General features: G+C 37.8%; 1 protein-coding gene across 1 annotated transcript; it reads right to left on the bottom strand.

Moving 5' to 3' along the window:
* Nucleotides 1-46: 46 nt before the first annotated feature.
* Nucleotides 47-4,841, bottom strand: LOC117501424 (type-4 ice-structuring protein LS-12-like). The gene is made up of 4 exons (XM_034160312.1): nt 4,687-4,841; nt 2,367-2,436; nt 2,101-2,224; nt 47-466 (listed from the first exon to the last, which is right to left on the bottom strand). Exons 2-4 carry the CDS (start codon nt 2,413-2,415, stop codon nt 253-255), a joined length of 387 nt encoding a protein of 128 aa, XP_034016203.1. The 5' UTR covers nt 2,416-2,436; nt 4,687-4,841; the 3' UTR covers nt 47-252.
* Between the last annotated feature and the right edge of the window lie 8,711 nt (nt 4,842-13,552).

Here is a 13,552-nt window from a genome sequence, read left to right as displayed (position 1 = left end):
CAAACACACACACATCCATAAAGGAGGAGGAGTGCCAAGCTTTTTCCTTGTCCCAAGTTTTAATTGGTTGTTCAGACAATACAGCAAAACAGGATATTGGTGTTAATGTGCATTGCAAAACATCTTGGAGCATGCTTAGAACAAGGTGGTGGTTTCACATTTTGCATGCCTTTCAAAGCACCCATTAAATGCAAGGACCTGCATGAACTGCCTCAGACACAGAAGATGGTGGCGGCGCATTTGGTGATGTATTTAATTGGTAATTGCATGGGTTTGGTCTGTTACTTTCTGGATGAGGGCTTCCATCTGGGTTTGGATGGTTGCAGCCATTGCTTGCAGTTTGGCCTGCACGTTTTCAGCTTGAGGTTTGAACTGATTTTCAAGCTCCGCGAGTTTAGCTTTCATCTGCTCCGTCATGTCAGCAACCATTTTGTCCAGTTGGACTTTTTTTTCGTTCATGATGGTCCTGTAGGAGGAAAATAAGCAGTCAACTGCATGAAAAGAAGAAATTTTTTTTTGACCTGCCTTTACTTAATGGGGGCCGCCTAAATCTGAATCAATCAATGTCCTGTATTTAACCAGGTAAACAAAACTCATTGAGATTTAAAACTTTCTTTTTTCCACAAGTGACCTGGCCAAGAGGGCAGCACAAAACAGTTTACAATAAACACCCAAAACGCATATAAAATATAGTTTCAGCTTCACACACTGCAGAAGAAAGAGTGGGATTACACAGCGCGGTCAGAAGATCCAGTTGAGCTTATTTCTCTTTTTTATAATTGTCTTAAATTTCCCCAGTGCTACAAGATGTCAATTTGAAGTCCTGCACATCATCCAGCTAGACCGAGCAGCACCGTTCTGACTCTTGGGGCCTGCAACTGTATGATGTCCTGAGAACACAGGCCACATCAGCTGAGGTTTCTACACACGAGTGTTCATAAAAGCAGGTCTCCATAGTCCCAGCAAGGGTAAAAAAAAAAAAAGTTGTAATCAAATGTTTTCTGACTTGCAATGAAAAACATTATTTCTAAAAAGGAAGCCAAATTTCACTTTAAGCTTAGAAACAAGTTTATCTATCTAGGACAGGTTCTCATCAAGCAGAATGCCCAAGTATTTATACAATGTGGCAATTTCAACTTCAACCCAATGACCAGTTGACAACCTTGGAAGGTGAGATGGAAGCTGTTTGCCATTTGAGAAGAGCGCGATCTTTGATTTGCCTGCATTCAGCACTAGCTTAAGCTGAGTCAAATGGGCCTGAACAGTCAAAGGCTGACTGTAAGAACTCAAGGGATTTTAAAATGGAAGCAGACGAAAAATAAACTTGTATTATCAGCATAAAAATGGGACACAGCATTAGGCAAATTATCACAGGTTATTCATGTTAATTGTAAACAATAAAGGCCCTAATAGAGCCTTGAGGCATACCCTTTAGAACAGGGAGGAAAGGGGAAGAAGACCCTACTTGCGCTCAGTGGCTGGCTGACATGTCCTGTTTAAAACGGGAGAAAATCAGATTCTCGCTTCAACAGAAAGTGTAAGTTTGGGGACCTTTTTTTAAACTATTTCAATCTCTTTTGACAACACAATTTACTTGAGTAGTGTAGTTTCTTGGCTATTTGTATTATTAACAATCCCCCTTTTTTTGTGGCAGGGATGGGGAGGGATTTTTTTGTTTTGTTTTGTTATTGTTCTTACTGCACGTGTTATGCTTTACATTGACTTAATTTGTTAATGTCCACTAATGTTTGCATGCAAATGTCAGTCAATTTTGTTGAATCTTGTTTTTTGTTTTGTTTTTTTAAATGAATAAATGATTTTGAATTTAAAAATGACAGAGCTTCTGCTATAATGTCTGCAGTTGACCGCAAAAAAGGCTCGAGGTTGTCAGGTCTGACAGATTTACTTAAATCCAACTGCTGTAAAGCCTTTACGGACCTTGGCTACATCAAAAGGAGTCAGATCAAATCCTGAAGCCATAGCATTGATAGGCAGTCACTGACGGCAAACCCCCTGGACATTAGACTGTTGTGGATGTGAGGCCTCAAATAGAGATCTGGAATGGTGGTGCACGTAAGTGTGGTGTAAGAGCTCACTCACTGAGCATTGTCTGCAAATTGCTGTACATCGACAGGTGCTGACAGCTGCTGAGAGAGTTTTTCTTTCCATTCATTGAAGTACTGGGTAATTTTGTCGACGTCTAATGCATCTTGGGCCAGACTTCCTGTGGAATTCAAAAGAACAGCTGTCTGGATTAATCCTTTTCTTCACAACTATACAGCATGCATAATATGATTCTTAGATTTGCATGAAGGCCATCAGGCCAAGCAGTGTTATAAGGTATTAACTTGAAAATTGTGACATACCTTGTGCAAGGGCGAGCACAACAAGTACTGCGACGAGAGAGAACTTCATGGCTGCAGACTGGGATGGAACCTTAAATATCAAAGAGAATTAAGCATTTTTTTGTTATCTGATTATCTCAAAAGAACATGGCTGGATTTCATTGATTTGGTGTGGAGATAAACCTTGAGACAATAAAGAGCTGAGTAAATGATCCATATCCAGGGGCAGATTTTGGATTTTATTATGTTTTTTTTTTTTTTATTCTGATTCTTTAAACACCGATTGTGTCTTTGATTCTGATCAAAGGGAAGCTTACGGTGCAGCTGGAAAGTATTCACAGCACTTAATTTATTCCACATTTTCTGTTACAGCCTTATTCCAAAAATGAAGTAAATTAATATCTTCCCTCAAAATTCTACTCACAACACCCCATAATGACAACATGAAAAGTTTTTTTTTTTTAATTTTTGCAAATTTATTAAAAATAAAACTTTTTATTTTTAACAAATTTGGAACAGTCTCAAAAAGACATCACATTGTCATTAAGAGGTATTGTGTGTAGAATTTTGAGGAAAAAATTAATTTCATCAATTTTGGAATAAGGCTGTAATATAACAAATGTGGAATTGAATTGAAAGCCTTTATTGTCATTGAACTATTACAGAACAATGAAAATTGTGATAACGCCACTGGATACACACGTAAAATAAATAAAAATGACATAAGTTACATGGAAAAAGTGAAGTGCTGTGAGTACTTTCTGGATGCACTGGACCTGCTTTTGATCTTTGAGAGGATTGAACACTTGTTCCCCAAAGAAAGTCAGGTGAAGGATGACAAAAACAATCAGCATGGCAAGGTTCAAAGATAAAGGATGAGTGATGAGGATCAAAGGTCAACAATCATTGTATATGTTCTGAGGTTAAATGTTAAGGTGCTGTGACTCCGTAATTCCTCCACATACTGGATAGGAGGATTTGGTTCAATCAGGAAAGTGCTTGTTTTTCATGTGCAGCATGTTTAAATAAGATGGACATTGTAAATGTGTTAGTGGCAAAATGTGGATTTGTACTGGATCTGCTGTGGGGATCCTGAACAAACTGGGTATCTGCAAGACAAATCTTATGACAGAACTCTGGTATGAATTTATAAAAATTTGTGGGGAAAACTGCAGACAACAATGTGTGTGGGGATCAATAAATAACAGTTGTGATAGAGGCTGCTCTCCTTTAGGTGGTGCTATTCTCATTCACCCTTTCAGAATCTGGACAATCATTCTGCGGTTTCTCAACTTCTCCAGGCTCTGATACCTGGATGGAGTTGTTTTGACAACCCTAAACAAATAGAATAGTAAAATGAATCTGTGCATTTTATTTTATGTGATAAATGTGAACTTGCTCAGTTGATAGTGCAGTGTATAAACAATGTCACATGGGTGCGCTATAGACACTAAGCAAGGTCACGTCCATCACATAAATCAAGATGCATGCATTTATGAACTACTGTTCTGACATACTTGGGGGGGCTACTGCCCCATTGTACCCCTCTACCACCCCCGTCAGAGCCGCCTATGTTGTTTATTTGCATGTCTTACTGAAATGGGTGTCACACCTTCCTGGAACACCAGCTTGACTTTTTGCCATCACTTGATAAAACAAATATTTTCACTGTCTCCTTGCATGTTTGTCCGTCCACATTCAGGTCAACTTTATCTGACTCATCTGCATAATTGTGTCAACACAAGTGAGCCTCATCTGAGGAACCACACAAAACTACCATCAAAGTAAACTAGACTGTGATTTATAAGAATTTACTATTTTAATAAGCTTATTTTAACAGGGAAAGATTACACAAAGATGAAAGCACAAAAAGTAAAAGGTTTGTAACAAAACTTATTCAGTGACTATATAAATGTCCTTTAAAAAAAAAATTCTTACACGTGTTGGACATGAACTTTTAAATCTTTGCTGTATTTGATAGGTTTTTACTTTTTTATTACTTAGATTTTATTTTCATTTTGAATGAAAGCAAAAATTTCAGCACAGTCCAAACAACATTGCTGCCTGACATCTCAAGTCAGAGTACAAAATCTGTTATCTTACAATTTTGGAACAGAGTTGCTTTTTTAAAAACAATATAGTAAGTTTTTCATAGTGATCCTTAAAGGCACATTTTATTTTTTTCTGTTTTTAAACTCTTGGAGACTTAACTTAGTGATGAGACAGTGAAATTCTTGTCAACGCTCTCAGATTTGCATTTAATTAGTATTATATTAACTTTGGTCATTTAAAAGCATTTTAAACATGCAAAAAAAAAAAAAAAAAGCATGAGCAGGCTCACCTGAACCACAGGAGAATTCGGAGCTGATGGAGAATTCGGAGCTGATGGGGCCTTCTGTGACGACTCTCGTGCTTCTTATAGTCCAGGTCGATGATGATGATGCTGATGATGCACTGCTGTCGTAATGTGAATCTGATAGGACAAGATAAAAGCGCAAAAAAACATTGCTGGGTGTTTGTTCTGGGGAGAGATGCACAGTGTTGACCCTTGATGCGCCTTCTGCCACTTGTACAAACAAAACCAAAGTCCAGGAGTCCCTGTGCTGACTGTAAGTGTACACCTTATCATACAGATTAAATAAAGACCTTCACCACCTCCAACAACATCCACATGATGGTGGTGAGTGCAGCGTGGGTGACAACACGTTTGTTATTGCCACATCAGCATCAGCTGATAAGAAAATCAGATTGTGATTTATTTATTTCATTATTTAATCTGTTTATTGCAACCAAGCTAGCCCCATGGTTCTTGTAAAAACCTCATTCAACATATTCCTCCCAATCAAGTTTACAAGAAAGTAATGCTTACACGGGGTTAAGACTCTCTGTGATATAAATGAATAAAAGCTGACTGAATCTAGTGACAAAGCCCTGTGTTGGACTCTGATTAAAACCCAGTTTGACTGTAAACCTCAGATCAAAACCATGTGGGACTGTGGACTGTGTTTTGTAGTTTCTGTTCACCGGCAGCCTGAACTCGCCGACATAAACCGTTTCTGCTGATTACATCCCTCAAATCTTTGCTCTTATGACATGAGTACAAACACATCATCTGTGGCATAGAACACAAAAAGATATACAAAGATGTTAAAAACCCCCTCCAAACTGAAAAGATATTAATTATAAACATTTCAGGCCTTTTACATTTTTGCATTAACTGGTGCTGAAATGAAGATATAATGAGAATTAATGTAGCTGTTTTGTAAATTAATTGTTAATTAAGTCATGTTGTAAAGCACTTAACAGCTGTTAAATGCTTGAATATTGCTTGACTTGAATACTGCTGTACCAATAAATATATATATTTTTAATTACCTCTGTCAAGCAGGTTATGCAATCACCAGCAGAGGTTCACTTCAAGTAGAACCGTACAGAAAATATTGAATTCATTTTTATTTATTGATTATTATTTATTATTTGTATAGGCTTTGAATGATTACTTCAAAACTACTTCACAGATTCTCACCAAATTTGCACCACAGATAGATATTAGGAGAGGGAAGACTTCCTGCAATTTTGAATGTGATCCAGATCCAAATCCGGATTCTGGTTCAAGATACACTTTATATAGGTCTTGAAGGATTACGTCAACACAACTTCATGGATTCTCACCAAATTTTCACCACAAATAGATATTAGGCCATGGTTGACTCCAATAAATTTTGGAGGTGATCCAGATCCGAATCCAGGTTCTGGATCAAAATTAACTTTATATAGACTTTGAAGGATTACGTCAACATGACTTTACGGATTCTAACCACGTTTTCACCAAAGACAGATATTAGGCTATGGAAGATTCCAATAAATTTTGGAGGTGATCCGGATCCGAATCCGGATTCTGGATCAAGATTTCACTTTATATATGCTTTGAAGGATTATGTCAAAACTACTTCACAGACAGCTGAATCCTCAGAAAATTTGGATACACTATCTGAATTCCTGAATGATCTTTATATCCCTTCCATACCAGATGACTTTAAAGGGCATATGGATAAGAAACTAGATGCTCCAGAAATTGCTGATGCTATTAATAATATGAGGGGAGGTAGAGCTGCAGGCCCCGATGGTCTCCCTATTGACATTTACAAGATATTTAAAGATAAACTTGTTGAACCTCTTTTAGCTATGTATGAGGAATCCTTCCAACAGGGTCGTCTCCCAGATTCCCTGAGAAATGCGGTGATAACACGTATTTTGAAATCCAATAAGTCGCCTACCAATTGCGCTTCATATAGACCCATTTCACTGCTTAATACAGGCGCCAAGATTATTGCTAAAGTACGAGGCTAGAAGACTGGAACTGGTGCTCCCAACTGTCATCAACCCAAATCAGAAAGGTTTTGTGAAGAACCGTCAAGCCTTTCACAATGTCAGAAGGGTGCTGAACTTGATACATGTGAGGGAGGGAACCCCTGACACCGCCATTCTGTCCTTAGATGCTGAAAAAGCATTTGACAGAGTGGAGTGGACCTACTTATTTTATGTGTTATCCCGTTTTGGGTTTGGTAATTACTTCCGAAAATGGATTGAGACGCTTTGTACCGACCCAACGGTAGAGGTCTCCACCAACTACTTAATATCACCCCCTTTCAAACTCACAAGAGGTACCCGTCAGGGGTGCCTTCTTTCGCCGTTGCCATTTGTTTTGGCAATGGAACCGTTTGCGATAGCGGTGAGGTCACACCCCTCAATTTCAGGTATAAAAGTATCAGACACTGAACATCACATTGTAATGTATGCTGATGACACCCTCTTACTTCTAACGGACCTAAATCAATCAATTCTTAATCTGACTAATTTAATTGACGCATTTGGAAAATTTTCAGGCTTTAAAGTAAATGAAACAAAATACTCCATCATGTTTTTGAACAAACAGGAGCAGATAAATTCAGTGATAAAACACCCTTTCAATAATGCAATAAATGGATTTAAATATCTAGGTATCACTATCACCCCAACCATTAAAGATTTAGTAACCTGTAACTATGATTCTGTGATCTCCACAGTAACTGAATCCATGAATAGTTGGTCATCATTGCCAGTCTCTTTATTGGGGCGTATAAATGTAATCAAGATGAATATACTACCAAAGTTTTTATATCTACTATTTCAGTCGGTCCCTTTACCCCCACCGTCACAGTTCTTCTCTAAAATGAAGCAACTATTTACAAAGTTTATTTGGAATAACAGAAGGTCAAGGTTGAGAATGTCACTTCTTTACCTGCCATATGATAGAGGAGGATTACAGTTACCCAATTTACAATGGTATTTCTGGGCTGCTCAAATCAAAGCTGCAATGCACTGGTTCTCGCCTGAACCTTACCTACCTTGGGTACAACTTGAAAGTACTTGCACCAAAGGCCTGCGACTTGACACTTATTTGTACGCTGCCTCTGTCAAAAAATTTAATCGGCTTACTGATAACCCTTTTGTGAGGAACACAATTAACTTCTGGCACAAGGTGCAATCACTTCTTGGTGAATCCACTATGTTTTCAGGCTTCTTGCCAATATGGGGGAATGATAACTTCACTCCTGGCAGAAAAGACCAAGGTTTTAAAATGTGGGCAACAAAGGGCATTTGCAAAGTTATGGATCTATACAAAGAAGGTAAATTAGTTTCATTTGAAGAAAAAATGAATATGAAATGAATATGATATTCCTCGGACACACCTATTTAAATACCTACAGCTACGAAGTTTTGTTTATGCACAGATACACTCTTATACACAGCCCCCTTTGTCCCTGTTTGAAAACATAGCAGTGAACAATCGTACTGGCAAGGGTCAAATATCCTTACTCTATAATATACTGGTGACAAATCATAAAGACTCTACTGAACACAGGAAAATTCAATGGGCAACTGACTTGAAAATAGACCTCTCAGAGGAGGATTGGAGAGAGGTGTGCTCGAAGGCTCAACTTCTAACAGTAAATACCCACCTTAGACTGATTCAATATAATTGGATTATGAGAACTTATATTACTCCAGATAAATTGAATAAGATGAATCCAAATATTCCTGATATCTGTGTTAAATGCAATGTTGAAAAGGGCACCTTACTTCACTGCCTATGGGACTGTCCTGAGATACAAAATTTCTGGAATGAAGTTCTAAAATGCATTTCTCAGATGACCCGGAATCCAGTACCTGACTGTCTTGCACTTTGTATTCTTAATTTATATCCAAAGGACTGTATGCTAAACAGCGAAGAGAAGAAACTCACAGACTTATGTTTAGTACAGGCTAGACGTTTGATCTCTCTTTGCTGGAAAGACATTAGGAGACCTTCTGTTGGTCGTTGGCTGAAAGAACTATCGTCATGCCTTGTTCTTGAAAAGTTAACATATACACTAAAAAAGAAATCAGCCAAATTTAAAAAGATCTGGAATCCCTTTCTTGCATTTTTAGAGAACTGTGAAGTTGAAGAAACTCTGAAAACTTAAAGGTGATATATCCCTAACTGTTGATACCTTAACTATGTGACATTAAGCTGTGCATGATGATGTAATGTCGTTATCCATTTATTTATTTATTTTCTCTTTCATTTATTTACTTTTTAAGTCGCCTTTGGGGTGGGGGGAGTGGAATATTTTATAGTTTTATAGTTTGGTTGTTATATGCCTTGTTCAGTGTATTAAAATACTGTTTTTTATTGTTGTTGTTGTAAGTTGTTAAAACTCAATAAACAAATGTTTATATATAAAAAAAACTACTTCACAGATTCTCACCAAATGTTTGCACAACAGATAGAATGAATGAATGAATTGAATGAATTTATTTGGCACACAGACTCAGCAATAACAAAAAACTGATAAATAAGATAATTCAACTTAAAATGCATAAATGCATGCATCTTGATTTATGTGATGGACATGACCTTGTTTAGTGTCTACAGCGCACTCATGTGAAATTGTTTATACACTGCACTATCAACTGAGCAACATATATATATATATATATATATATATATATAAAAGTAAAACATATAACATAAAAACAGAATACAATGATTTGCAAATTCTCTTCAACCTATATAACCTAAAGGATCTTACCGCATGGGCTCAGGAACACTTCAGAAAGCCATTGTCAGTTAACACAGTTCGTCACTACATCTACAAGTGCAAGTTAAAACGCGAAAGCCATACATCAACAACATCCAGAAACAACACCACCTTCTCTGGGCCCAAGCTCATTTGAAATGGACAGACGCAAAGTGGAAAAGTGTGCTGTGGTCTGATGAGTCCACACTTCAGATTGTTTTTGGAAATCATGGACATCGTGTCCTCCCGATGAAAGAGGAAAAAGACCATCCAGACTGTTACCAGTGCAAAGTTCAAAAGCCAGCATCTGTGATGGTATGGGGGTGTGTTAGTGCCCATGGCATGGGCAACTTACACATCTGTGATGGCACCATCAATGCTGAAAGGTACATCCAGGTTTTGGAACAACACATGCTGCCATCCAAGCAATGTCTTTTTCAGGGACGTCCCTGCTTATTTCAGCAAAACAATACCAAGCCACATTCTGCACGTGTTACAACAGCGTGGCTTCGTAGTAAAAGAGTGTGGGTACTAGACTGGCCTGCCTGCAGTCCAGACTTGTCACCCATTGAAAATGTGAGGCGCATTATGAAGCGCAAAATATGACAATGGAGACCCCGGACTGTTGAACAACCGAAGTCGTACATCAAGCAAGAATAGGAAAGAATTCGACCTACAATGGTACAACAATTAGTGTCCTCAGTTCCCAAACGCTTATTGAGTGTTGTTAGAAGGAAAGGTGATGTAACACAGTGGTAAACATACCACTGTCCCAGTTTTTTTGAAAGTGTTGCAGGCATCCATTTAAAAATGAGCAAATATTTGCACAAAAACAATAACGTTTAGCAGTTTGAACATTAAATATCTTGTCTTTGTGGTGTAAGTTGGTTGAAGAGGATTTGCAAATCGTATTCTGTTTTTATTTACATTTTACACAACGTCCCAACTTCATTGCAATTGCCGTTGTGTGTGTGTGTGTGTATATATATATATATATATATATATATATATATATATATATATATATATATATATATATATATATATACACATACACACATACGTATATATATATATATCTTTAAAACTGTAGAACCCCACCCTTTCATCCACCACCCGAAATTTCATAATCACACTAGAAAACTGACCTTTGACCTTTAAAATTGTGTTTTCAGCATTAGTTTCCTCAAATGATCTGTCTGATTGCATTTAAAACAACCCAGTTTTCATAGCAACAACAATATATTGTTCATGCAGTGCACTCAGATCAACTGAGCAAGTTTTCGTGAGATTTTTTGTGAAGCCTTCAATTAATCACAACCATTCACTTCCAGCAGAACTGAAGCAGGCAATGAAGATTTATTATTTCAATGTGGATTTTATAAAAACATGCACTGAAATGTTGCTTGGCTTTATCCCAAACCACAGATGAATAAAAAGAGAAAGACATAAGGCCCAAGAAGTCAAGAAAAACATGAAGGCAACACAAGGAGGCCCCGTTTCCTGTGCAAGTCTTCATTCTGCTCAAAGTTGGTGGTCTCATGTCAAAGTTAAAGCCATAACTCCAGATTTGCGCTGTGTGCTTTCACAGAAGAAAAGTGAGCTGCTGAGTTTTAATTACTTGCTACACACTGCAGCTCTCCAGCTAGAGGCCCCACTGCAGTTACTCTGCTGCTACCACAGGACAAGAGAGAAAAGAGGCTCAGATTTCTTGGCTTGACATTTGACTTTCCACTGTTGCCTTCAGGTGCTGCAGAAAATAGCACAACCACATAACCCGTGACAAAGAAATGTGTTGTACTCAGGCGCACTGTGACATGGAAGATGTGACAACTGAAGGCATATAAAGAAATAAAGTGATGCACTTAGTTGGGTTCAGGTCCCGGTCACGCTATCTGTCTGTATCCTTGGGCAAAAACTCCTTTGTCCCTCAGGTCATCAGACTGTACAACTCACTCAGGAGGAGGAGGAAGACAGAGGACGGGAAGGAGAAGAACAGTAGTATCCAGTCAACCATTATTAATACAATAACATGCTTTTGGAGGGCGGTATGCATTTTCAGAGGCCCGACGTCCATGCCCAGTCACCCAAAATGACAGATATTTGCCCTCTTCTAACTCGCGCAAATATCTGTCATTTTGGGTGACTGGGCATGGACGGAAGAATTCTGAAAATGCATACCGCACGACAACTGCATGTTATTTGCATTATTATAACTTACTGAGATACACAACACATTAACAATATTTAATGTCATTTCAAAACGCACAACACCCAGCAAACGCATACATAAAAAGTTGGCTCACTTTAACTTCTGTCGTGTTGGCTGGTACCGCGCTGCTCTCCAAATTGCCAGGGCGTCCTCATCAAGCTGGCTGCTTTGATTGCTGTTCATTGTCGGACTATCCATGATAAAATCACCTGGAATATCCATATTGGGACCAACACACACTTCTCCCCTTTTCATGTTATTGTCTGCGGACAGTTCTTGGGTTGCGCATGATATGATGTCATCACTTTATGCACAGTGGGCAGGTATTGGGATACCCACCATTACTGTGGGCAGGTATAGACAGGTAGCGGCCCAGCAACGCCTCAGTAAGTAATAATAATGATCAGTATGTCTGCGATTTATATTTGTGTATTTACATTTATATTTGCAAACTGTTTTTTGTTTTTTTACTTTCACTTTTGATACGATGTGTGCTTCTTACCCTGTGTGCTGCTATATGGTGCTGCTGGAACCTCAATTTTGCTGAGGGAATCTTCCCAAGGGATCAATAAAGTTCTATCTAATCTAATCTAATCTACACTAAAACACGTCATCTGCATCATCCCAGTCCACCCAGCTGTAAATGTATAAGGGCCTTGGCTGGGGGAGTAACCAGTGTTGGACTGGTGTCCAGTCCAAGGGAGCCATGGACTCTCATGTGCTTCATGCTACAGAATCAGGGGTTAAGCACAGGCAGAAATGGACCTCAGAGCTGAAATAGCACTTACGTCTTCTGATTATTGATCATAATTTTATGAGATTATTATTTATTATTTTTCCTAATTGTAAGTCAAAATGCCCATTGCATGTAGCAAGCCATGCTCAAGCACGCTTCATGTCATCTGGAAAGTAAAGAACTTTATCATTAGATTTCAACACAAAGTAAATTTTGTCAGTTCTGTGGAAAATGGAAAGGCACCACAGTTGTTTATCCAAGCACTACAGTGACATCATTCATTCATTCATGTGCTCAATATCATGTTTCGACACGGGGGGCCAGTCAATTCAATTAATGTTTTCATTCCCATTCACCCATTACTAAACAATCACTTATTTCATTAAAAAAAAAGTTTAAAAAATTACATTCGTCAACCTAAATGTATTGACAAGGTGAGTTTTAAAAATGTAAGGTGAATGTATTTCATTGCTCATTGTTAAAAATAACCGAACGGTTAAAATAAACATATATTAGTGTACAAACAGCAGCTCGTAATCATGAAACCAAATGCCAGCTGATCATAACTGAAGTATGAGCATTGTTGCGGCTATATTAAACATTATACCTTCAGCAACTACTACATTTATCACCAAATTAGATTTACTGTCAAGAGTTATGTTGATTAGCAATTGTTCTTTCAGTTTGAAAGTACAAACAGGTTTTCAGGCTGTAAACTCTGTGTCTGTCTGTATGTCACTCCAGTATGTTCCACAACATTGACAGTTCAAAGACAAAAACAGTGTGAAACGGCAAGAACAAATACTCTGATAAAGACAATGAAAGGAAAAAAAGTGCTTCAGTTTGTACAGTCATGATAGTGTACAATTATATATATATATATATATATATATATATATATATATATATATATATATATATATATATATATATATATATATATGTGTGTGTGTGTGTGTGTGTGTGTGTGTGTGTGTGTGTGTGTGTATGTATGTATACTAGCTGGGGTACCAGGCACTGTCTGGGTTAACCTGTTTTAGACATAAGCCAAATGCCAATCATTTTAATCAAAACAATTGCTCAACATTTGTTTTTGTAATGCTGATGTCTTATAAATATAATAATTAATGTGCTAAAGTTTGTCCAGCAGAACTAT

The sequence above is a fragment of the Thalassophryne amazonica genome, chromosome 20 (assembly GCF_902500255.1).
Source record: "Thalassophryne amazonica chromosome 20, fThaAma1.1, whole genome shotgun sequence".
Classification (NCBI taxonomy): Eukaryota; Metazoa; Chordata; class Actinopteri; order Batrachoidiformes; family Batrachoididae; genus Thalassophryne; species Thalassophryne amazonica.
This window is presented reverse-complemented; position numbering and strand designations above follow the sequence as displayed.